General features: G+C 38.3%; 1 protein-coding gene across 1 annotated transcript in view; it reads right to left on the reverse strand.

The window, feature by feature from the left end:
• Positions 1-26,190, reverse strand: part of LOC136863212 (G patch domain-containing protein 11) — a 247,143-nt gene that overhangs the window by 106,031 nt on the left and 114,922 nt on the right. The window contains exons 3-4 of the mRNA XM_067139581.2: positions 14,993-15,240; positions 3,941-4,123 (exon numbers count right to left, since the gene is read on the reverse strand). Of these exons, the coding sequence (XP_066995682.1) occupies positions 3,941-4,123; positions 14,993-15,240 (431 nt within the window). The remainder of the gene's footprint in view (positions 1-3,940; positions 4,124-14,992; positions 15,241-26,190) is intronic.

The following is a 26,190-nucleotide window of genomic DNA, read 5'->3' on the forward strand; positions in this document are numbered from 1 at the left end:
CACGGTAATTAGAAAGAACATACAAAAGACACAGGTGTTATGTTATCAGTTACAGAGTGAATTAAATTTGACATGCCAACATGATGTGCAGATGGAAATTAATTGTTTACAAAAGTTACAGGAATTACGGGACACTCTGAAACAGTTTACTAAGAATACTGCGAAACCAGAAAAGAGAGGTTTATTTAATTTTATACGCACATTATCGAAAACGTTATTTGGAACGCTCGACAATGAGGATGCTGAGATGTATCAGAATAAAATTTCAGAATTCGAGGGAGAACAGCTCTCAACACTTAAACTTGTGAAGGAACAGCTTATTGTCACACGATCTACACTACAGTCGCTGAATAATACTTTGTATGATGTAACGGCTAATGAATTAATTAAAATTAAATAAAAATTTAGAACAGATAAAAGGGTTCTTGGGAAACGAAACAAGTCAGTTGAAATGGGAGTTCACTCAGATATTGAGATTGCCATTAACGGGCATTTGATAGAAATAGAGGATCTTATTTTGCAAGTATATGATCAATATAAGGTGATATCATCAGGGACAACGTATCCACAATTAGGAATAATTCATATGCAAATATTAAGCCCTTCTGAGATTTTAAAAGCTTATAGGAAATCCCAAGATCAGTTTCCACAAGGGATGACCCTCCCATTAGAGTTGGATATGGCTCGAGATTAATTTACAAGACAGCAACTGTAAATGCATTCATAAATAAGAACATGCTGGTATACGTAATTAATATGCCTCTAAGTGACAAGAAAACTTTCAGTTGTATAAAAGACTTCCTTTCCCTACGCTAATTAAAGACAGTGATAATAATGTAAATTATGTGAAAGAATATATTCATATTAGGGTAGAAAAAGATTTTATTATTATTGATTCAGAACAACAGTTGTATGCATATTTAACTAAAGAACAAGTGAGAGACTGCAAACAGGTAGATGAAAACCACAGAGTGTGTACATCTAATATTGTGTTAAAATTGGTGCATGGACAAAAAGACTATTTTAATGTTGTTAAGAGGAAGAATAATACCAAGTGAGTGTAATAAAAACATAATTAAAGTCAATCAGCTTGTATGGTTACCTGTACGTAACAATAAATATTTATATTTGGCTCCAGATCTTACAAAGGTAATGTAGTTTGTGATGAAACACAAAGTAAACTTGGTAAATGTAGGGATAATTACAATGTATCAACCTTGTGCCATTTACGGACCAAATAGCAAGATACGGTCCATAGGTAGTGTCAACACAACTTATAAAAAGGACATAATCCCCAACATTTTGTTAGAATATGACTGCTGTGAATATCTTAATAGTGATATAAAATTACAAGACTTACCTGAATTAAAAGAGGTGCCATTGAACAGTCTGCTCACACATATAGATGATGTTAAAAATGCAGGTGTAAAAATAGAGGATGTGGAAAATTTAATATTGGAAAAGGAAAAGAAAATATACACAAAACAACTACATGCTGATGTGAATGTGTATAAACTCATAGTGTGGACAATAGTGGCTCTAGTAATTTTATTAACATGTTGTAAATGCTGTCCATGTTTTTCAGGAATATTTAAGAGGAAGCATTGGGATCATGCTACTGGTTGTTGCACGAGAATATGCTTTAAGCAGAAAATAATCAATGAAAATAGGGTTAAAGAGAGGTCGTCAGATGATGACTTAGTGGTCCATTCTGAGAGACCAAGGTTATCGGATACACGATTCAGAAGTCAACGTAGTTGAGATTGAAGATGCAGCAACAGTGCAAACACCCAGCAGCTTAAGATATAAAGACAAGGGTAGAATTTAAAGTAATAATGCCACACAGGGGAGAGATTCCACATCCAGAGAAGATATAGGCAAATACAAGTGTCTGACAGAAGTGTTTGCATCATGAGGACGCAAAGCACATCTTCCCAGGCGGGGGAGGTGTCATGAACAGCGATTCGCGGTGTGCCTTTCGCATATAAAGCCTGTGATATGGAAAGTAGCAGGCATATAAACACATGTATATATGAAGGGAAATTACAGGAGTGTCTATATACATCTATAATTCATAAATAATAATAATAATAATAATAATAATAATAATAATAATAATAATAATAATAATAATAATAATAATAATAATAATAATAATGGGAATGACGAAATATTTCAAAGAAAGGAATAGAACATTCTATGTGGTATAGAAGTTTGTAAGCCAAGGGTTTTGTGTCTCAATCTTGTGAAACCTTGTGCAAGCTAAATACGCATTTCTTCTGGAAACATACAAAGTCACGTGTAAGAGACATGAGAACAGATTCCAAGTTTTTCAAGAACATCACATGTAGTTACGAGACTGGGAGGTCCCATGCTAAGGAACCAATCAGAGAACAGTGATGCCGTGATGTGTACAAGTGACTCGTATTGGTGGTGTATTAATCAGTGAAGAGTTCTCGAAGGGATGGAAAAAGAAATATAAACTCGTAACTCGTAAACAACAGGGCTTATGACTCGCAGCTCCACAAGAAGGCTTTTTGATTCTCAGATCTTGAGGGTAGCTTTTTTGACTGTCGGCGTTTAGGCTGAGTATGCCAGAGACTCTATCGTCCAGAGAACTGTTAGTGTGCTGGTATACTTAGAGTAGAGCCGCAAATGTGAAGCTAAAACATTAGCAAGTTAGAGGGACAATAGGCTCTTGAAATAAGTGTGATTCGTCAACGAGCGATCACAGGGGTTTCCCATACCAATAGTCAAATTAGGTGTTGGAATATAAGCATCATAAACCAGCGAACATTCGTATTTGGGAGAGTATCACCTCGTCGCGAAAGCAATGGGTTCCAGGGACATCTATGCAGAAGAAAGAAGAGAAGAAGAGAGAAGACCTCAACTGGACGGACTTCGGTTCCATTCCGTAGTTAAGTATTCAACCGGTGAATATAGATATTCTTGTGTGTAATATAAAGACTTAAAGACTTCCAGAAAAATCTGAAATTTGGGAAGAGATTGAGATTTAAATGGTGTCAGAGTATATTGTGTTAAAATTGTACATGTAATTTGTATATATGTGCAAATATTATTGGGTTTTAGAATACAATTAATATTCAAACTTTGCCAATCTGACTATACGCTCCCGAAAATCCAAACCCAGAGTCCTCAGCCTGTCAGAATCCCTAGGATACGACAAACTTAGTAAGAGTCTGATTTTAGACTCTAGTAATACAATTTTTAAAAATTAGTGCAGAAGAAACACAAACACCAGGGAACACGTATACCACTGCGCTAAATTTCAATGTATATTCAGTAGCCTTATTACCAATGCAATAACAATTTTACTACATCTTCCACATACCAATACCGCCGTTAAAATCCGTTGGTAATACACAAGAAAATATTTAACTTCTAGTTTGCAAAACTGCAGCCTACATATCTGGCTGTTTACCTGACAGTCATAGTACAGGCCCTGAAACAACTAGTAGAACACAATCTCATCTCACAAAATACCACAACAGGATGTAAATTGATCAGAGAAGTAAGAGAGGATCTGAAGGAAATAGGCCTTACAACAGAAGACACCACAAATAAGATAAAATTGAATACAAAACTCAAGAATACAAACCTCCACTTTACCCTTACATGAAACAAACCAACAACACGCATATTTTCAACCGAGGAAAGGGCACGAAGATTGGAGCGTCTGAAGAAGTACTGGGAGGACCGCAAAGCCCGAACAATCCCTTCAAAGAGACCTGAACAATGGACTGACTAAAGTGATCCTATGCGGTCATAAAAGAAGAAGAAGTACAGTGAAATACCTCACAGAATTTACCAACTCAACAGGGCATAGCAGTTCTAGTTTGGGATCAATCACCAATGTGTTAAAAAGAACTAAGTTGTTTTTCACTAAAAGACAGTACAAAATGAGCTAGACCACCCTTACCTTAAATTCAATGATTTCTTCAGTGAATTCGTCTGAATCACTTATTTTGGCATCTTCTGTATCAGAAACACTCGGAGCTTCATCCCCATCTTCATCATCAGCATCTGATTCTTGTAACCTCTCTTCTTGGCAGGTCTGTGATCCTTCAGGCCAAAACCAAGGCTCGGCAGGTTCATCATAGCCCTAAAAGCAGAACATTAAGTGTTCAGGGGGGTATTGAATGGTGACATAAAAATAGTACACTTCCTGAAGCAGTGAATTCAACAGTATTGATAATTTAAGTAGTTCTCTAAGCAATTGTGTATCAAATAGATTATGCTTTCCTGGGTTCTCCAGTGTACTTTTTATGTATGCATGTATAAGACTCACCCAAGTTCTTCATGGCCTTAGAAGATAATTTAGTTACTTCTAATCACAAAATTATCCGTAACGTTCATGAATCTATATCGTAAAATCAAAAACATTTCTAATATAAAATACTACCAAAGCTGGAGTCATACATACATACATACATACATACATACATACATACATACATACATACATACATACATACATACATACATACATACATACATACATACATTCATACATACATACATACATACATCCACCTTCATTATAGACTGTTGTGCCTTTCAGTGTTCAGTCTGCAAGCCTATGTAAATTTACTATACACCGAAGCAGTCCACTATTTGTAATTAGTTGTGTGGCCTTGTTTAGGTATATAGCTCCTATCTTTAAATTGTTAGAAATCAAGTCTAATTATTGTTGCCTTGGACTCCCTCTACTTTTCTTACCCTCCATAACAGAGCCCATTATTCCCCAAGGTAACCTATCCTCCCCCACCAGCCTCACATGACCCCAGCAAAAAGGATGGTTTCTGCATAAAGTGTCGTCCTTCACATTCATTCCTGACTTACCTTTTATCTCCCCATTCTGGGTACCCTTCTGCCATTGTTCCCACCTGTTTGTACCAGCAAACATTCTAGTTACTTTCATATAAGTTACTTCTAACTTACGAATAAGATATCCTGAGTCCACCCAGTTTACACTTCCGTAAACCAATGTTGGTCAGAAAACAGACCAATGTAAAGGTAGTTTAGTCTGAGAGCTGACTTCCTTCTCACAGAATACAGTCTATCGCAGCTGTGAACTCACTGCATTAGCTTTGCTGCACCTTGATTCAATCTCACTATACTACCATCATGGGAGAACACACATCCTTAATACTTGAAATTATACGTCAGCCTCGTGTCGGTAGATTTACTGGCACGTAGAAGAACTCCTGCGGGACTAAATTCCGGCACCTTGGCGTCTCCGAAAACTGTAAAAGAGTAGTTAGTGGGACGTAAAACAAATACCATTATTATTTATTATTAATACTTGAAATTATTTACATGTTCCAGCTTTTGTTTTCCAAACCTAACACTCAATTCTCTTAGACTTCTTACTACTGACATCAATTTAATCTGGGAAAAACTGGTTTTCATATCATACACATTATTCCCACTTTCAAGTTCAAAGACATTAGACTGCAGGCTTTTAGCACAATTTGCCATTGGGCATAGGCCAAACCTGCTTACTAAATTTTCACCTAAGTGAATCCCCCTGCCACTTACTGCAGTACCTTTCAGTAGAAGATCCATGTAAACTATGAACAACAAAGGTGAAATATTACAGCGTTGTTTAATCAAGAAATCATTCTACCATCAATTCTCACTGCAGGACAATTGTCCACATAAATGCCTTCCTTTGATTTTAATAACCTATCATCAATCCCACAGTCCTCCAGTACGGTGAACATCTTTTCTCTCGATACTCTGTTATATGCCTTCTGTAGATCTACGAAACATACAGATACTACCGTAACTATTCGTACACCTGTGCTGACGAATGGAGTGTAGAATTGGGTCAGCCGCTACACGATACTTGCTGGGACTAGAGTAATAAACTGATGGTATTGCAAAACAATACCTTCCTGTATTTATATATATTTAAGATTTGAAAAAGCATGTATACAATCTTGTCTAGTATTAAAGAAATAATATCAACAAACACAAAAACCTGTTGTGTCAAAAGTATTTGTACATGTACTATGTTTGCTGTGAACGAACAGAATGCAGTCTCTCTCCAGGTTTTCAATACCTTGTTGGGCTTCCGTTCGCTATAATGACAGCTTCTAGAACCTGTGACATCGATTCAATGAGTATTTTTGTTACCTCATTGGAAATGAGACCCATTTTTGTTGCAAAGCCGTTACCATTGTAGCCTTGCTCATAATTTGCCTTTTCCGTATCCGTCTCCAAAATGCTCTATAACTGCTCAACTGACTTAATATCCAGGGATTGAGGAGAGCTATGAAGCCGTTTTGGAACATTATTCAACAGACACAGTTTTGTATTACTGATGGTATGCTTGGGATCATTGTCTTGTTGGAACACAAAGTCGTTTTGGAGGGTTCATTTGTTCAGCACTGGCAGCCAGACTTGTTTTCAAAATGTCAATATACATTTTGTAATCCATTATACCATCTAAAAGATGAAGCTTCCCTACGCCCGGCAGCACTCATACATCCCCAAACCAACACATTTCCAACCCCGTGTTTCACTGTGGAACACAGGTTTTTGGGCACTAGCTCTGTATTCTTTTCCCGCCATACCATTTGTCATCAATTTGACCCAGATGTATTAAATTTACTTTCATCAGAGAAAATAACTTTATTCCACGAACTGTTTTGCAAAAGCAAGGCGTTTCTTCCGATTCACTTCAGAAACATGAAACTTCTTGCCAGTAACTCAATGGCGCAATGTGCTTTCAGATACTGCAATACCATGAATGGATAACTCTGACACTATCTCTGGAGCACTTAATTTTGAATCTTTCTTAACCAGACCCACCACTTTACACTTGTCTCTGGCAATCAGTTTGTCTGGATGTCCACTTCTTGGCATGTTTTGCACAGAGTTAGTAGCACAATACCAATCTATTATAGACTGCACTCTCTTACGGGGCCTCCCGACAAGTGCTGAGATCTCCCGTAAAGATTTACAACTGATTGTGGATTCTAATAACAAGGTTGCCTTCCGCTTGACTGGTTTCTTTCCATTACGACTCATACTGACACCACTTTACAATCGCGCATACAAACACAGTGCAGTCGACCTTGGACTGAACAAATGCTTTTTGGACGAGTTTCCGTCATATGGGAACTGCACTTACAAACCTGTTTACAGAATGCTTTCATGTCTGTATGAATACTTTTGACACGATAACTTAATTTTGTTTCTTGATATTATGTATTTAATACTAGAGACTGTATACACATTTTGTTCAAATTTTAGATGTAAAAAAAATAAAGGAATGTATTGTTTTGTAATACCATCAATCCTATTACTCTAGCCCCAAGTATCATATAGCAGCTGACTCAATGCTACACATTGTTCGTCAGCACAGGTGTACGAATACTTATGGCATTAGTTGTAAGCATAACTGTCTACTCCTCTCATAGCATTTTTCAATTATATGGTGCATACTGAAAATCCAATCCTGACAGCCCCTCTGTGGTCTGAAACCAAAACTGGTTTTCATCCAACTTACTCTCAACCACTGATCGAACCTCCCTTTCAAGATTCCAGTGAATACCTTGTCTGCCTGGTATACTGATCAGTGAGATACCTTGATAATTGTTGCAACCCTTCCTGCTCCCTTGCTTATAGATAGGCACAATTACTGCTTTAGTCCAATCAGAAAGCACCTAACTAAAATTCATTGCTAATCTTATTACTCTGTGATGCCATTTCATCCCTGCCTTCCCACTGTATTTCACAATTTCAGGTCTAAGTTCATCCAATCCTGCTAGTTTCTGACAATGGAGTTCACATCCCCTTTCACAAAATTTTCAAAATATTTCTTCCACCTGTCCAGTGACTCCCTGGGATCTATTATGCGTTCATCTGATATACTAAAATATATATATATATTCATTTCCTCCTTTTTATTACTGTCCAGAAAGTTTTCCCTGCTGCTTGATCTAGCCTTTCCAGATTATTAACGAAATCTTCCCACAACTTCTTGGATTCGTCAACTATTTGTTTCACTCTGTTTCTTTCATCTACGTACCATTCCTTTTATGTGTTAGTCCCAAGTTGGTGCCATTTCTGATAAGTCTTCTTTTTACAAGTTGTACTCACATTATCAGGGGCTGCCTGGCCGAGGCGGTAAAGGCGTGCTCGGTTCGCCCGGAAGGACGTGGGTTCGAAACCCCGTCAGGAAGTCGTGAAATTTAAGAAACGAGATTTCCACTTCCGGAGGTGCATATGGCCCTGAGGTTCACTCAGCCTACACCAAAAATGAGTACCAGGTTCATTCCTGGGGGCAAAGGCGGCCGGGCGTAGAGCTAACCACTCTACCCCATCACGTGCCGAGGTTAACAATGGTGGAAGCCTTTACCTTCCACTCCTCCAAGGGCCTTCATGGCCTGTACGGAGGTGACTTTGCTTTTTACTCACATTATCATTCCAAGAAAACGTCCACTTTTTCCCATCTTTACACAGTTGTTCCTAGGCATTCCCTTACTCCTTCTACTACAGCATCCCTGTTTGTTACCTGTTCTCTTTCTAAATCCTGAACCTGCTTGCTGTCTATCATTCAGAACTTTCCACTAATCATATCCATGTTCAGTCTAATTTCCTCATCCTGGAGATTTTCTACCCATATTCGCCTGCAGACAGATTTCACTTTCTCTATCCTAGGCCTAGAGACACTTAGTTCATTACAGATCATGTGGTGGTCCGTTATCATAAAAAAAATCCCTGGAAAACTCGCACACAACTAACAGATTTTCTGAATTGAAAGTTGGTTAAGATATAGTCTATTATGGATCTAGTTCCCCTACTCTCCTATGTGTAGCGGTGAACAGCCTTATGCTTGAAGAATGTATTCGTAACTGCTAATCGCATACTAGCACAGAAGTCCAGGAAATGCTTCCTATTCCTATTAGCTCCCATATCTTCCCCACATTTACCCATCACCTTCCCATATCCTTCAATTCTATTTCCAACTCTCACAGAATATACTGAGACAATTCTCACCCCAATTCCTCCAACTGCCAAATCTACCCACATCATTCGCACACTTATGTGCTTAACAGAAAATATGTTGCAAGCAATAGTGTTCCTGATGTGAACAGTCCTACCCCACACTCTGCCCTTCCCTTTTTAACACTTGCCGGGAAAACGTTATAATTTCCTATCTCTTCCTCGATATCTCCACTTGTCCAAATGTCATTAACTCCTAACACATCCAGATGCATCCTCTTTGCTGACTCACCCAGTTCTACTTACTTCCTTCCATAAGCCCCATTAACACTGACAGCTCCCCATCAAATTCCATTTCATTGGCCAAGTTGTTTCCAAGGAGTCCCTCGCTTGTTAAATGGAAGTGGGACTCCATTACTCCCATAGGTCTGAGTGACACACACACACACGCGCGCGCGCGCACGCACGCACGCACGCACACACACACACATATATATATCTATATATATATAAAGTAGCTTGTCCTGACTGACTGACTGATTCATCATCGCCGAGCCAAAACTACTGGACATAAAGAAATGAAATTTTGGAGATATATTCATATTAAGATGTAGGTGCTCGCTAAGAGAGGATTTTTGGATATTCCGTCGCTAAGTGGGTGAAAAGGGGGGTGAAATTTTAAAATTAGTGTGTCTATATCTCAAAACTTTAAAAGTTTACAGATGTGAAAATTTGTATTTAGAATCTCCTTTAAAAATAAGGAAACACGTATTTTTTTGTTTTCAGAAAATCCCAATAGGAGGGGTGAAAAGGGGTGAAAATGAGGAAAATGGGTTGAATGCCCTTAATCAGAATACCAGTACTTATATCTCAGAAACTGAAGATATTACAGACCTGAAAATTGGTACTTTTGATCTCTTTTAAAAATAAAGAAACACGTATTTTTTTGTTTTTGGAAAATCCAATTAATGGGGGGGTGAAAAGGGGGTGATTTTTTAAAATGAGTGTATCTATATCTCAAAACTGTTACAGTTTATAGATGTAAAAATTGGTATTTAGAATCTCCTTTAAAAATAAAGAAACACGTATTTTTTTGTTTTCGGAAAATCGTAATAGGAGGGGTGAAAAGGGGTGAAAAAGGGGTTGAATGCCTTTGATGAGGCTACATATATTTCAGAAACTGAAGATATTACAGACCTGAAAATTGGTGTTTGGGATCTCCTTTAAAAATAAAGAAACACGTATATTTTTGTTTTTGGAAAATCCAATTAATGGGGGGGGGTGAAAAGGGGGTGATTTTTTAAAATGAGTGTATCTATATCTCAAAACTGTTACAGTTTATAGATGTAAAAATTGGTATTTAGAATCTCCTTTAAAAATAAAGAAACACGCATTCTTTTGTTTTCGGAAAATCCCAATAGGAAGGGTGTAAAAGGGTGAATAATGGGTTGAATGCCTTTAATGAGGCTACTTATATTTCAGAACCTGAAGATATTACAGACCTGAAAATTGGTATTTGGGATCTACTTTAAATGTAAAGAAACATGTATTTTTTCGTTTTTGGAAAATCCAAATATTGAGGGGTGAAAAGGGGGGTGAATTTTTTAAAATGAATGTGTCTACATCGAAAAACATTAAAATTTACAGATGTAAAAATTGGTAGTTAGAATCTCCTCTAAAAATAAAGGAACACGTATTTTTTGTTTCCTGTAAATCCCAATAGGAGGGGATTAAAAGGTTAAAAAATGGGTTGAATGCCTTTAATGAGGATACATATATCTCAGAAACGGAAGATATTACAGAACTGAAAATTTGTATATGGGATCTCCTTTAAAAATAAAGAAACACGTATTTTTTTAGTTTTTGGAAAATCCTATTAATGGCGGTTAAACAGAAGTGACAAATTGGGGTGAATTTTTTGAAAGATTATCTTGGAAACGTAAAATGTTACAGACGTAAAAAGTGGGTGTTTGGAATCTCCTGTAAATGTAAAGGAACATAGGTGATTTGTTTTTGGAAACTCCACTTAAGGGGAACCCAAAAGGGGTGAAATTTTAAAATGAGAATTTTTACAGTATATCTAAAAAACTTAACATGTTACAGAAGTGAAAAATGGTATTTTTTATCTCTATTAAACATAAAGAAACGTGTATTTTTAATTTTCGGAAATACCACTTGGGTGGAGGGGGGGGGGGGGTGAAAGTGACTGAAAATGGTGTTGAATTCTTTTAATTAGGCTACTGATATCTTAAAAATGAAGATGTTACAGACGTGAAATTTGATATTTGCAATCTGCTTTAAAAGTAAAGAAACACGTATTCTCGGAAAATCCAATGAAGCGGGGGGAGGGGGTGAAAGAATTGAAAAATTAATTGACTTTAATTGTATGAGAATATATACATCTAATAAAAACTAAAGTTGTTACAGACGTGAAAATTCGTATTTGGTTCTCCTTTAAAAACAAAGAAAAACGCGTTTTGGGGGGGAAAGCATCTTGGGGGGCGGGAGTGTAAAGGAGTTGAATTCCTTTCATGAGGACACATAAATCTAAAAGTGAAGAAGTTAGAGTCGTGATAATTGGTATTTAGAAGATCCTTCACTATTAAAGAAACCAGTATTTTTTTGCGGGAAAATTCACTTAGGGGGGGGGGGGGGAGTAGTTTGAAATGAAGTGACAAAAGTAAATTATATTTATGGGGATACTTATATCTCAAAACTGAAGGTAATAGACGTGAACATTGGTGTTTGGAATCTCCCTTAAACATAAAGAAACACGCCTTCTTTTAATTTTTTTTGGGGGGGGGGGTTGGCAGTAAAAACTGACGGCGGTGGGGTGTAAAAGGAGGTGAGGCCAATTGATTTTACTGTTCTTAATGTACTTATACGGATCCTCCGTTGCTCAGGCGGCAGCGCGCCGACTTCTCACAGCTGGGTTCCGTGGTTCAAATCCCGGTCACTCCATGTGACATTCGTGCTGGACAAAACGGAGGCGGGACAGGTTTTTCTCCGGATACTCCGGTTTTCCCTGTCATCATTCATCCGAGCAACACATAATAGTAATAATAATAATAAGAATAAGAATAACATTAATAATAATAATAATAATGTTCCGGACCGTCGTCAAATATGCGGACCGCGCTGGAAACGGCTCCTGGACGGGTAATGACTAAGAATGCAGTCCGGCCGTGGGTTCATTGCCGCCAAGGCGCCCAATATGACACTACGCCGGATCTCCTGAAGGATTTTATCCAGATTAAATATGATTATAGGAAAATACGGTATGGCAAAGATTTACGGACCCAACTGACCGGGAAGAATGCCTGAGCCTAGCCCGGGAAGTACGAAATCGATTGCTGGAAAGGAAGATTGAAAAATGGGAGGAAACCAGCCGTAATCTAATAGAAAACGAGTCAGATCAGGAATTTTGGTGGATTCTCGCTGAAAACGTGTCAAATCGCGAATTTCGGCGGATTATATATCTAAAACAATAAGCATTCAATTATAAATTTCAGTATAATACCGTAGCGAAGCACGGGTATATTGCTAGTATATATATATATAAAAAGCAGAACACCTTGAATGACTAGAAATAGGAAGTTCATATTCACAGGACATGTTCATTAGCGTGTTCTGCAGAAACGATTAGCATTTCAGTCACCTAGGTTCAGCATATGTTCTGTTGCCTAGAAGGCACTGGGTCCTCCATAGGCACTGATAAATTGTTCCATGCGGGATGGCATCGACGGGTATAAGGCGCGAATGGCGTCCTGAGGTATAGCCATCCATACTGCATTCACCTGGTTCCACAGTTCATCTTTGGTGGTTGGCATTGGGTCACAGCACCGCATCCATCGTTTCACCATATCCCAGACATTTTCGATTGGCGACAAGTCCGGTGATCGGCCGGGCCAGGGCAACAGTCTGACATCCTGTGACAATAGAAGGCACATGTTTGTGCAGCAACATGTGGTCGCATATTGTCCTGCTGAAATATGACATCTGGGGTGTCGTGCAGAAAGGGTATGGCTACCGGTTACAGGATGTCATTCACGTAGGTCAACTGGTCACAGTGCCCTGAACATGCACCGACTGTGATTTGTGGTTGTACACACTAGCACCCCACACCATAAGGCCTTCAGTTGGCGCTGTATGTCTCGTGCGAATGAAGTTAATGTGAAAACGCTATCTGCTGCCATTCCTGTACTGTCCCTAATGATGTTGTTCCATACACCAATGCATTCTAACATCTTTAAACACATTAGTCAAAGGTAGACGGAGAAGTGGATGATTCGCCAGTAACCCAGACCGTAATAAACAGCAACAGACTGTTACTCCTGATAATGTACGATGTGTTACACTGTTCCACTGTTGCACCAGAGCCGAGGATGACGCAGATCTGTCCTGCAATGCCATTCGGATGAAGTGTCGATCTTCTCGGGGGGGGGGGGGGGGTGCTGGGTGGTGCAACCAGACCCATCTCGTCGTATTCTACAGCCTTCTGTGAACCATTCTGTACATACCCATTGCACTGCCTACACACTTCGTCCCACACGAGCAGCAATTTCCCAGATGGATGCATCTCGTTCTCTCATGCCAATAATGCGCCCTCTTTGAAACTCACTCATTTGATGATACGGATCTTGCATATGTCTGCGGGGCATCCCAGATGTCTGCTCAAGTCACACTGATCCATTACCTTCGGTTTATAGCGACAAGAAGAGCCGCAGGCACATTTTACCAGTCGGTCGTGGTGTGCCGAGATATCGATGTGGACCTTGAACCTGAGGGCCGACATGGTTCAAATGCTAATCATTTCTTCAGAACATACTAATCCACATGTCCTGTGAATATGAACTTCGTATCTCTAGTCTTTCAAGATGTTCTGGTTTTTATGAACATGAGTATACATACGACATGGCTCAAATGCTAATGGTTTCTTCAGAACGTACTAATGCACTGCGTAATAGGCTAGGTGCATATCAGTCATTTCTTCATTGCTGTACTGGAACAGCACCATTCTCACCAATCTATACCACAAACTTAGTAGCCAATATGGACAGAACAAATTGTATACCACCTACTGGCGCTGGGAAGCAACTGCGCTAAACGAAGAAGAAACTTGTGCATTCACACGGAGCATTATCTATGTCTCTGCCAATCACACACACCCATTTCCCCTACCTTCAGTGAAGCTCAGTGACAGGCAGCGGTCTGCGCTCTAGCACAGCAGATACACCGAGTTTGTCGATTTGAATTGCGTGCCTGGAAGTAACAAATTAACCTCATTTTCTCAAAGAGAATTTTTTTTCTGCCAATCTGATTGCACCAAGGTTCTTTGTATAATACAAAGAGCATCCCTGATGTTTTTTGTCCATATAATTTTGATACATCCTGTATATTGGGTGGCAGCCCACAATCCTGAAAGAATACAAGAAATCGCACAATTTCACCTTTACTTATCAAAATAAGAATTGGAAAGATGACTTAAGAACCTAAAGAAATAATTTGTCCCATACCGGGAAAAGATTTACACATGAAAAGGTTCATGTGAATGGTGTGCCACCCATCATTAAAAATAATAACAGAAGTCTTCATGTGCATGTAATGAAAGAGAGAGAGTGGGGGTGTAGGCAACAGCAGAAATGGCATTAATACTGCAGAAAATGAACTCAACTTTCCAAAACAGTCATGACCTGTGACGAGACATGATGATACATAAACCACTCAAAATCATAAGTGTTAATTGCCAAATAGTTGTTTCCTTGGGAGCCTGATAACAAAAATGCATGCAGTAGTCTGTGAGAACAAGGGCTTTATGAAGTGAGTAGTAGCAGTAGTAGTAGTAGTAGTAGTAGTAGTAGTAGTATCTATCTTGCATTACAATATATTCATTCAGGCAAAGTATGAAATGTATTTTCAATATTTCAGTTCTCTGCATATATTTTTCTTTTCTTTTTTTATGCTTTATAACTGATCATTACTTACCATCAGTAAAATTTAGAAACTGACATACCTTATCAGTATCCAACTGTAAGCAAATTCGTTGACTACGACGTAGATCTGCAACAATTTGTTTCTCTGCTCTCTCCCTTGATAAACGCATTTGGTAATCTTCAACATTAAGGACCTCATTACGCCGACTAGCCATTTTCTTTCTTATGGCCATTTTCTCAGCCTCCACCATTTGGAGCGCTTCTTTTCTACCTAAACCTCCACGATCAGCTTTAACTTCTATGTTAATTGGCTCAACACAGCCTGCACCTGTAGAAAGATTTGAAAAATAGTCTTAGTATTTATTTTATCAAAATAGTAACACAGAGCATAAATTAACCCATTGCTACTTCATGATTAAAAAAACCAGTTGAATAATCCTGAGGTGTGCTTTTCCAACTTCCACCAAGGAGAGGTCATGCAGGCTTAATGAATTATCAGCTCTTCATGTTAGTAAAACAGTGAAAAATATCTTCAAACATTTGTCAAAATAAATAATTCACATCACTCAGGATAAGCACGACAAGTTCCTTCCACAGACTACCTGTCACTGATTAATGGGATGTCAGTAAACATCTAATACATGAACATAATGAATGACTGAATTGAAAATCTACATTGTCACATTTTAATATCTAAAACTACTCTCAGAAAAAGAAAATCCTTCATGTTATCAGAATTTTGAGGTAGAGAAAAACATGCAAAAATAACTATTTTCCATTAAACTGTAAAAATAATGACCTAATGTGTATTTTCTACTAGTACTCCAACTACTATGATTACCATTTTACAGCTGCAATTTTAATGCCATAAATATAGTGAAAAATTTTAGTACAGTTACTTTCAATCAGTTTGATTAAATATAAATAAACAATAAAATAATACATCGCATGTACTTTGGAATTTTATTTATAAATTAAACTCATTAAAAAATAAGTCAATCAGTTTCTTCTGTCTCTGGAGCATTTTGTTCCTTCCAATATTTTCTCAAAGGCCATCTTCCCCAAAAGAATTATAATAAACTGAGAGCTGTTCCAGAGCACAGCTACAAAAAGTGATCACATTATCTAGAGCCAAGTGTACTGTTGAGGTTTCAACCACTCACATGTGTTTATTTTCAACAAGTCTACATAATAACATTCCAAATCATTTTGTTCAACTATCACTGATGTATTGATTTCCTTGTCTGACGAATGGAAAATTACTACATTTGTGCCAACAATGACAGGTATATTTTTGCTTCAAGAGGAAGAACAGTTTGAAACACAACCATGCCTTTGACACAGGTTCACTGAAATTCTTTTCTTCAAGCATGGATTTAGTTTGGAAAAATCTGGTCTTACAGTAGCAGCTGTTTGCAATTGTGAGTTTAGGTGACCTTATTTCATTATTTCTGTAAAATATCATACATGAAGTTCAGGACCAGTGGAGGTACATACCTCTCCTAGCACTCTGTCACTGCACTGTCCTACAATGGAGGCTTGAATTGGTGTCTCAACAGCCCACTAGCTGCCAGCATCTTACATAGTTGTGGCAATCCAAATGCTAACGAGCCCACTGGCACAGTGGGGCGAAACCCTGGTAATTTTACCTGAAAATACCTAAAGACCTTGAATATCATCTGCCTAGTGTGGCATAAATAGTTACAAACTACCCACCAAGTGCCGTCATTTTACCCACGACACCATCTGGTGACATATAGGAGAACCTCTTCTGTAAGCAGTCAGTATTAACTTAAAAAGTCAAAGTTATTCTGTTGTATACAGTGCCTCGTATTCACGGACAGGGGCAATTACGAAATTTATGTCATGGTAATAGCACTGAACAAGGTAGGAAGACAACTTTCAGATATCTTTCAATGTTCTTAAGAAGCCTGACATCAGAAGAATGTTAGTCTATCAAACAATCAAACACTTCGGTGAGTTCCACACCCGTTAACTTTAAGTCACTAGAAAGTGAGTCAGACCATTATTGCCTTGGTCTCCCTCTACTTCTCTTGCCAACCATGACAGATTAAATTATAACTGAATAATTATTCTCCTAGCAAATCTGCAAGCCTGCAGCACAGTCTACCATTACAACCAAGTTGTCAGCATAAGCTAAACTGCTTACTACATTTCCATCTAACTAAATCCCTACAGGGCATTTTATACCTTTCAGTGGATGATCCATGTAAACTATGAACAACTAAGGTGAAAGATTACAGCCTTGTATAACCCCCGTAAGTATGTTGAACCAAGAACCCATCCATTCTACAGTCAATTCTCACTGCAGCACAACTGTCATCATGAATGCTTTCTCAATGCCTGTAATAATCAACCCTTAATCCCACAATCCCTCAGTGCAGCTGACATCTCTTCCCCCAGTAATTTTGTAATATATCTAGATGTATGAAACATACATATAAACATCTCTTCTTCTCTCAGCACTTTTCAATTGTTTGGTGCATACTGAAAATCTGGTCCCGACAGCCCTGCTGTGGTCTAAAACCACACTGGTTTTCATCCAAATTAATCTCAACCCTCTTTTCCCAAATGCCAGTGGATGTATTGCCTGGCACACTGATCAATGAAATACCTGCCTGTTCCCTTGCTTATAAACAGGTGCAATTACTGCTTTCATCCATTCAGAAGGTACCTTACTTTTTTTTTTACAAGTTGCTTCATGTCACACCAACACTGATAGGTCTTATGGCGATGATGGGATAGGAAAGGGCTAGGAGTGGGAAGGAAGCAGCTGCGGCCTTAATTAAGGTACAGTCCCAGCATTTGCCTGGTGTGAAAATGGGAAACCACAGAAAACCATCTTCAGGGCTGCCGAAAGTGGGGTTCGATCCCACTAACTCCCGAATACCGGATACTGGCCACACTTAAGCGACGGCAGCTATCGAGCTCGATAGAAGGTACCTTACTAACATTCCATGCTCATCTTATTATTTTATGAAGTCATTTCATCCCTGCCATCCCACTGTATTTCACCATTTCGGATCGAATCTATTCCTGCTGCCTTACCACAATGTAGTTTATTTATCATACTTTACACTCTCTCTAGGCCCGGTTTCATCAACACATGTTAGTACTTAACAAGGTGTTAAATCATTTTAACATACTATTTAAGAAAATTTGCGTTTCATCAACAAATGTTAACATTAACAAATGTTAAACTGTGTATTAAAGTTAACATCGGCCATTTCCTATGTTAAATGGCTAACATTAGCATTTAGCAACCTGTTCCAAAATGGCTGCTGTGAATCTCGCTTTCGAGGCGGAATTGCTCTCTTTAGATCTTTTACAAAACAATCCTGATCGAAGAAGAGTTCAGCGACGTAATGACTTTGAAAATTTGACGGATCCAAAATTTCTTCATAGATACAGGTTATCGAAAACAGTCGTTGCTAAGGTTGTTGACGAAATTCAAGTGAGGTTGGAATATCCTACGAAGAGAAACTTACGTCTTTCTCCAATGTTGCAGGTACTGATAATATTACGAGTTTTTGCTACTGGTTATTTTCACATAATGGCCGGAGACAATGCTGGAATTTCTAAAGCCACTGTTAATAGAGTTGTTTGTCGAGTGTCTGCAGCAATAGCATCCATGAGAAGGAGGTATATAACATTCCATTCAGTAGAAGAGCGTCAGCAAATTATCCGCGACTTCTACGAAATAAGCCTGGTGTTTGTTCTACGTGTAATAGATTGCACACATGTAAGAATCCAATCACCTGGAGGCAATTGGGCCGAAATATATTGTAATCAAAGGGATATTTCTCTGTTAATGTTAATGTTCAGGTTAGTGAGCCTAACCTCCAAATCAGGGATATACTTGCTAGGTGGTCTGGTTCTGCACACGACAATACAATATTTAATAACTCCCATATCGGAGCACAGTTTGAAGTGGGACAATTAACGAAGTGATTTTGTTAGGTGACAGCGGATACCCGCTAAAAAAGTATCTGTTTACCCCATTGAAACCCTTGCGGACTTTTCCCGCGCCTCGTCCTTTTCTTTTATCGTCAAGCCATCTGTGCGCTTGCACTCAATAACTTATATATATTTACTAACTAATTCAATTAACAACTCTTTTTCGAAGGAGGAAAAATTAGAACTACGATTCCGTTTCACTTCACGCGCCATATTTTACAGCTGTGCTCAAAGAAAAGCGCATCGGAGCGCGCTGTAAAACAGCATGTTCCTACCACTGCCTCCTTGATTCGCACCAGTTCGCAATATTGGGAGAGTTAACAGTCGATTAGTTAACATTTCACAAGAAAAGTTTGATGAAACGCAAGAAACCTAACAAGATGTTAAATATCTAACTCCATATTAACTAACTACTTGTTAGTATATATTTAACATGTGTTGATGAAACCGGGCCCTAGTGTAATTTCACTGCCATCATTGTCTTCTTCCCCATGAACTCGGTTATAAACAACTTCAACAGAAAGATTTCCTTTTACGTTGAGAGGATTTTCAAAATATTCCTCCCATTTGTCCAGCGTTTCCTCGGGAACTATTGTGAGTTCACCTGATTTACAGAAAACAATATTAATTTCCCTTTTCCCTCTCTTTCTAAGATTCTTTATTACTGTCCAGAAAGGTTTGTCTGCTGCTTAACCAACCGCTTCAAAGTTATTACCGAAATCTTACCAAGATTTCTTCTCGGTTTCTACAAGGATTTATTTTGCTCTGTTTCTTTCACCTACATAAAATTTCCTATCTGCATCAATCCTTGTTTGGAGTCATTTCTGATACACACTCTTTTTATATTTACAAGCTGCAATGACCTTATCATTCTACCAAGATGTTTGCATTCCCTTCCTGTTTCTACTATAGCATCCCTGTATGCCATCCATTCTCTTCCTATATTCAGAACCTGCTTACTGTCTATTGTTTACGCTAATCCTATCCATATACTTCTGTCCAATTTTCTCATCCTGGAGATTCTCTATCTTATTTGTCTGCAGACAGATTTCACTTTCCCTAACTTTCTCTACCCTAGGCTTAGTGACAGGAAGTTGAATTGCAGTGTAGATAGAGGTCTGTATCACTGAATAATCCCTGGAATACTCCCAACATTCCTAACAGATCTCTTTAATTCAAATTTGGTTTTCATATAGATTATTATGGATCTGGTGCCCCTATCATCCCCATATGTAGTGGCGAATAGTCTTATGCTTGAAGAATGAATTTCTATCCTACAATAGCACAGAAACCGGGCAATTTGGCTGTGCGCATAGAGGCGCGCGGCTGTGAGCTTGCATCCGGGAGATAGTAGGTTCGAATCCCACTATCGGCAGCCCTGAAGATGGTTTTTCGTGGTTTCCCATTTTCACACCAGGCAAATGCTGGGGTTGTACCTTAATTAAGGCCAAGGCCGCTTCCTTCCAACTCCTAGGCCTTTCCTATCCCATCGTCGCCATAAGACCTATCCGTGTCGGTGCGACGTAAAGCCCCTAGCAAAAAAAAAAAAAAAGCACAGAAGTCCAGCAGGCACTTCCTATTCCTATTAGATTCCATATATTTTCCACATTTACCCATCACCAACTCATATCCATCAGTTCTATTTCCAATTCTAGCATTAAAATCACCTATGAGCAAACTTGCTGTTGACCCTGACTACTGTACATTGCTCAGTGTTTCATAAAACTTGCCAAATTCAATTCTCATCCTAATTCCTCCAACTACTAAATCTACACATATCATTTGCTCATTTAAGTGTTCAAAAGAAAACTTGTTGCAAGCAATAGTGCTCAAAAGATGAACATTCCTACCCTACACTTCGCCCTTCCCTTTTTAACACCTGTTAGAAACTTTTCACAATCGCCTTCCCATTATGACCCCTTACCTAAATATCAATCAATCAATCAATCAATCAATCAATCAATCAATCAATCAATCAATCAATCAATCAATCAATCAATCAATCAATCAATCAATCAATCAATCAATCAATCACCACTGATCTGCATTTAAGGCAGTCGCCCAAGTGGCAGATTCCCAATCTTACCTAGATTTTTCTTAAATAATTGCAAAGAATTTGGAAATTTATTGAACATCTCCCTTGGTAAATTATTCCAATCCCTAACTCCTCTTCCTATAAACTAATATTTGCCCCAATTTGTCCTCTTGAATTCCAAATTTATCTACATATTGTGATCTTTCCTACTTTTAAAAACACCACTTAAACTTATTCATACACTAATGTCATTCCACACCATCTCTCCATTGACAGCTCGGAACATACCACTTTGTGGAGCTGCTCGTCTCCTTTCTCCCAAGTCTTTCGAGCCCAAACCTTGCAACATTTTTGCAATGCTACCTTTTACTTTTTGTCGGAAATCACCCAGAACAAATTGAGCTGCTTTTCTTTGGATTTTTTCCAGTTCTCGAATTAAGGAATCCTGGTGAGGGTCCCATACACTGGAACCATACTCTAGTTGGGGTCTTACCAGACTTACATGCCCTCTCCTTTACATCCCTACTACAACCCCTCAATATGCCCATAACCACGTAAAGAGATCTGTACCCTTATTTACAATACCGTTTACGTTATTACCCGAATCAAGGTCTTTCATCATATTAACACCTATGTACTTAAAGTGATCCCCACAAGGAACTTTCCCCCCATCAATGCAGTAATTAAAACTGAGAGGACATTTAGTATTAGTGTAACTCACAACCTGACTTTTAACCCTGTTTATCATCATATTAATGCCTGCTGTCCATCTCACAACATTCTTGAGGTCTTTTTGCAGTTGCTCACAATCTTGTAAATTATTTATTACTCTATACAGTAGAACAACATCTGCAAAAAGCCTTACCTCTGATTCCAGTTCTTTACTAATATCATTTACATATATAAGAAAACAAAGGTCCAATAATACTGCCTTGAAGAATTCCGTTCTTAATGATTAGAGGATCAGATAATGCTTCACCTACTCTAATTCTCTTGAGTTCTATTTTCTAGAAATATAGCCACCCATTCAACCACTCTTTTGACGCGTCCAATTGCACTCATTTTTCCTGGTAGTCCCCCATGATCAACCCTGTCAAATGCCTTAGATAGGTCAACTGCACCACAGTTCATTTGACCTCCCGAATCTAGGATATCTGCTATATCTTGCCAGAATACAACAAGTTGAGCTTCAGTGGAATAACTTTCCTAAACCCAAACTGCCTTCTATCGAACCAGTTATTAATTTTGCAAACATGTCTAATATAATCGGAAATAATGCATTCCCAAAACTTATACGTAACGTATGTCAAACTGACTGACCTGTATTTTTCGGCTTTATGTTTATTACCCTTTCCTTTATACACTGGGGTTACTATAACAACTCTCCATTCATTCGGTATAGTTCCTTCATGCAAACAGTAATCAAATAAGTACTTCAGATATGGTATTATATTCCAACCCATTATCTTTAGTATATCCCCAGAAATCTTATCAATTCCAGCTGCTTTTTGAGTTTTCAACTTTGTATCTTATTGTAAATGCCTTTTCATGGTAGGTAATTTTCAATACTTCGTTAGTATTAGTCACCTCTTCTATCTGGACCTTACTCTTGTAACCAACAACCTTTACATACTGCTGACTGAATACTTCTGCTTTCTGCAGATCCTAACACACACACTCAGCTGGTCCATTAATGATTCCTGGAATCTCCTTCTTGGAACCTGTTTCTGTCTGAAAGTACCTATACATACCCTTCCATATTTCACTAAAACTTGTAAGACTGACAATTATGCTTGCCATCATGTTATTCTTAGCCGACTTCTCCGCTAGATTTAATTTCCTAGTAAGTTTCTTCAATTTCTCCTTACTTCCACAACCAGTTCTAACTCTATTTCTTTCCAACCTGCACCTCCTTTTTAGTCTCTTCACTTCTCTGTTATAATATAGCACAGGGGTGTCCACTAACCTTAATTCTGGCGGCTGCAAATTTAGGAGACAAAATTGGGAGCATGTTTAGAAAATGGTTTATAAAATGAAGACACGTTTTTCATTTCATAACAAATGAAGGAACATTTATTTTCTACACTACACAGAACATTATTGTTCAGGTACACATCAAGGAATGAGATTTTACTTTTGAGAAGTGCTTTTTCGAGTGTTCATTTTTTCTGTTAGTTTTTTGAAATCTGGCTGATAATTGGTAAGCGCAGTTTGCATAAGTACACTTAAATGTTCATCAGTTAGTTCAGATCGATATTTAGATTTAATGAATTTAAGCGTTTTTTACGGTGATTCACACACATGTAAGTAGTCCCAAAGATTGAGATAAGTCTCTTGGCACACTCTTTTGTTAGTGGGTATTTTTCTTCAGAAACATTCTTCCAAAATTCTATGGTAGAAACGCCACTTTGAGTCCTTTTAGTCCTTCGTCCTCTCACAGGTCTAGTAGCTCCAACCCTACCGCTGCTGAATCGTTTGATATTGGTGATGAAACAGGACAGCCATCGCCCACAACATCAACAGAAAAAGGATTTTGCAGGAATGAAAATGAAGGTTTAAGTGATCTCAAATGATTAAATCTACCATTGATTTCTTCAGCAGTAATCTTCAATTTCCACCTGAACGTCAGGAAGGCTTTCAGTAATTTTCTTCAAACATCTGAAGTGAGAAAATGTTTAAGTCTGAAGGTCTTTCCCAAAAAGCTTTAACTTGCTACGAAAGCTAAATACAGTCTGGGCCAAATCAGAAATAAGTTTTTCTCTTTCTTGTAAAGATATGTTTAGCGTTTTTCAATACTGGACCACATCTGTAAAAAAAAGCCAAATCTAACAACCACTGGAGGTCATTAAGTTCAGGGAATGATTTTCCTTTTTCTTTCATAAACTGTTTGATTGGATCAAGTAATTCAAAAAATTGGCTAAGAACATTGCTTACTGATAGCCATCTTACTAAGCAGTACCAAGATACATCATCAGGAAGCTCATCATTGTTCATATCTTCTATGGAATATCGTATAGCTTTCAGTGCCGGGATATCCCAGGAAGGGTTCGGCTCGCCAGGTGCAGGTCTTTCTATTTGACTCCCGTAGGCGACCTGCGCGTCGTGATGAGGATGAAATGATGATGAAGACAACACATACACCCAGCCCCTGTGCCATAGGAATTAACCAATTAAGGTTAAAATACCCGACCCGGCCGGGAATCAAACACAGGACCCTCTGAACCGAAGGCCAGTATGCTGAACATTCAGCCAACGAGTGGGACATATCTTCTATAAAAGATTTGAACTGTCAGTGTGTTTTGGCACATGAGCGAATACAGTTCACAATTTTTAGAACTACCTGCATAATATGCGGGTACTGAAAATATTTTGCTGTCAGCATTTAAAAGCCCAATAAGCCCTTCTTTCATGAGAGTCATAGATGGTGCACAATCGGTAGCAATGCTGACAATAATACCGATAGGCACTGAGTTTTTCTGTAAAACACCATTCAGGGTTTCTTTAATGTCACAACGACGAGCAGTATCCTTCAACGTAACCAGGACTAAAAGTTCTTCCACCACCTGTAAGTCCTTTGACACAAACCTCACAAATATGGCTAGTTGTGGTTTATCTTTGATATCAGTAGACTCGTCCAGAGCCAGACTTACCACTGAGCACTCGCTTAGATTTTTTTGTAAATTATTTAATATATCCGCACTAATAACAGAAACTCACCTTTCTATTGTGTCGTAATCTATAATCTTCATTTCCGTATTGACGAATTACACAATTAGAAATAGGAAAGGATTTCCACCTATCAATACTTGTTTATTGCACTTATGCTACAGGACCGGTTTCGACCCCTTACATAAGGTCATCTTCAGCTGAACCATGCATACATATCTATGTGATGAAGCTATGATTAAGATTGTATTGCCAAAGGAATGCCATACGATAATAAACATTTGGTCACATCCAAATGGGGCATGCCGTAACGTGAACTGGCGTATATGTCACTATGTGCAACAATGCAATTGTATGTCTAAAATAGTATGTTTAAGGTCTTAAAATTAGTTGATAGAACACGTCTCTACTTAAAACTAACTTATATATATATGTACAAGATGAATACAATATATAGGAGCACTTCATGCACATGAACGTTCGTGTCTTGCTTGTTGTTCAATTCATCGGCTGACTCCCATGTTCAAGTCTTATTTACACAGTTGTACACTCAGCTGCTGTTCCTGGAGTTTAAATGATATGGTTTGCTTGTAAAATTGCATAAGTAAAAGATTTTGTCTTCATGTATATACAGAGAATGTAACTCTTACCTTAAGATAATCGATAAACAGAACGCGACACGTGACAGAAAAACATCAAACAACACACCCAGCTCCACCCCCACAACAGCAACTCTCTCTACCCCTCCTTCCCTTCCCCTCACAGCAGCTAGTATGAGCCCAAGAAGAACACGAAGGAGTACACAACAAGCTCACATATCAAACACATCTCAGCCACAGCAACAACAGTAAGTACATATTCAAATTAGCACACACAACCCTTAGACATTCCTCCAACATAAATATCACTCATAGCTCAATCTTATCTTCCACAGATAAATATAACATCACTGCACAGCTGCAAATGGGAAAGGAGCCACTACTTTGAACCCAGTCACTCAAATTTTATGGACGTCACAGGACAACATGATTTAATTTTAACATAAGGCAACACATACAGCAGAGCTGAACATATTTTAGCCTAATTTTATCCATACGTCTGGCACCTTTTTAAAATTGGAAAGTGTTTTATTCTAAGACAAAAACAGCTTCATGATCATTAATACCATCTCTTACTTCTGTTTCTCTATACTGCTCATCTGGCTTTACTAGCACCACGTCCAGAATATTCCACCCTCAAGTCGGTTCCATCACTTTCTAATTCAGCTGACCTTCCCGGATTAACCTATTTGCCATTTGTTGGTCATGCTTCCTGTTATTGGCATTACCATCCCAATTGACATTTGGTAAATTTAGATCACCTGCTACAATCACGTTCTTTTCCGTATCATTTCCCATATACGGTAGCTGATTATTTAATCAAATAATCCCGAATCAACATCTGTGTTACCCTTTCCTGGTCTATACACTCCAAACACTTCAAGCTGCCTATTATCTTTAGAGATGAGCCTTACACCTAGAATTTCATGTTTGTCATCTTTAACTTTTTTATAGGTTACGGTACAAATTCTTCTTTCACCAGAATGAATACTCCCTCTCC

This window comes from Anabrus simplex, chromosome 2 (genome assembly GCF_040414725.1).
Source record: "Anabrus simplex isolate iqAnaSimp1 chromosome 2, ASM4041472v1, whole genome shotgun sequence".
Lineage (NCBI taxonomy): Eukaryota > Metazoa > Arthropoda > Insecta > Orthoptera > Tettigoniidae > Anabrus > Anabrus simplex.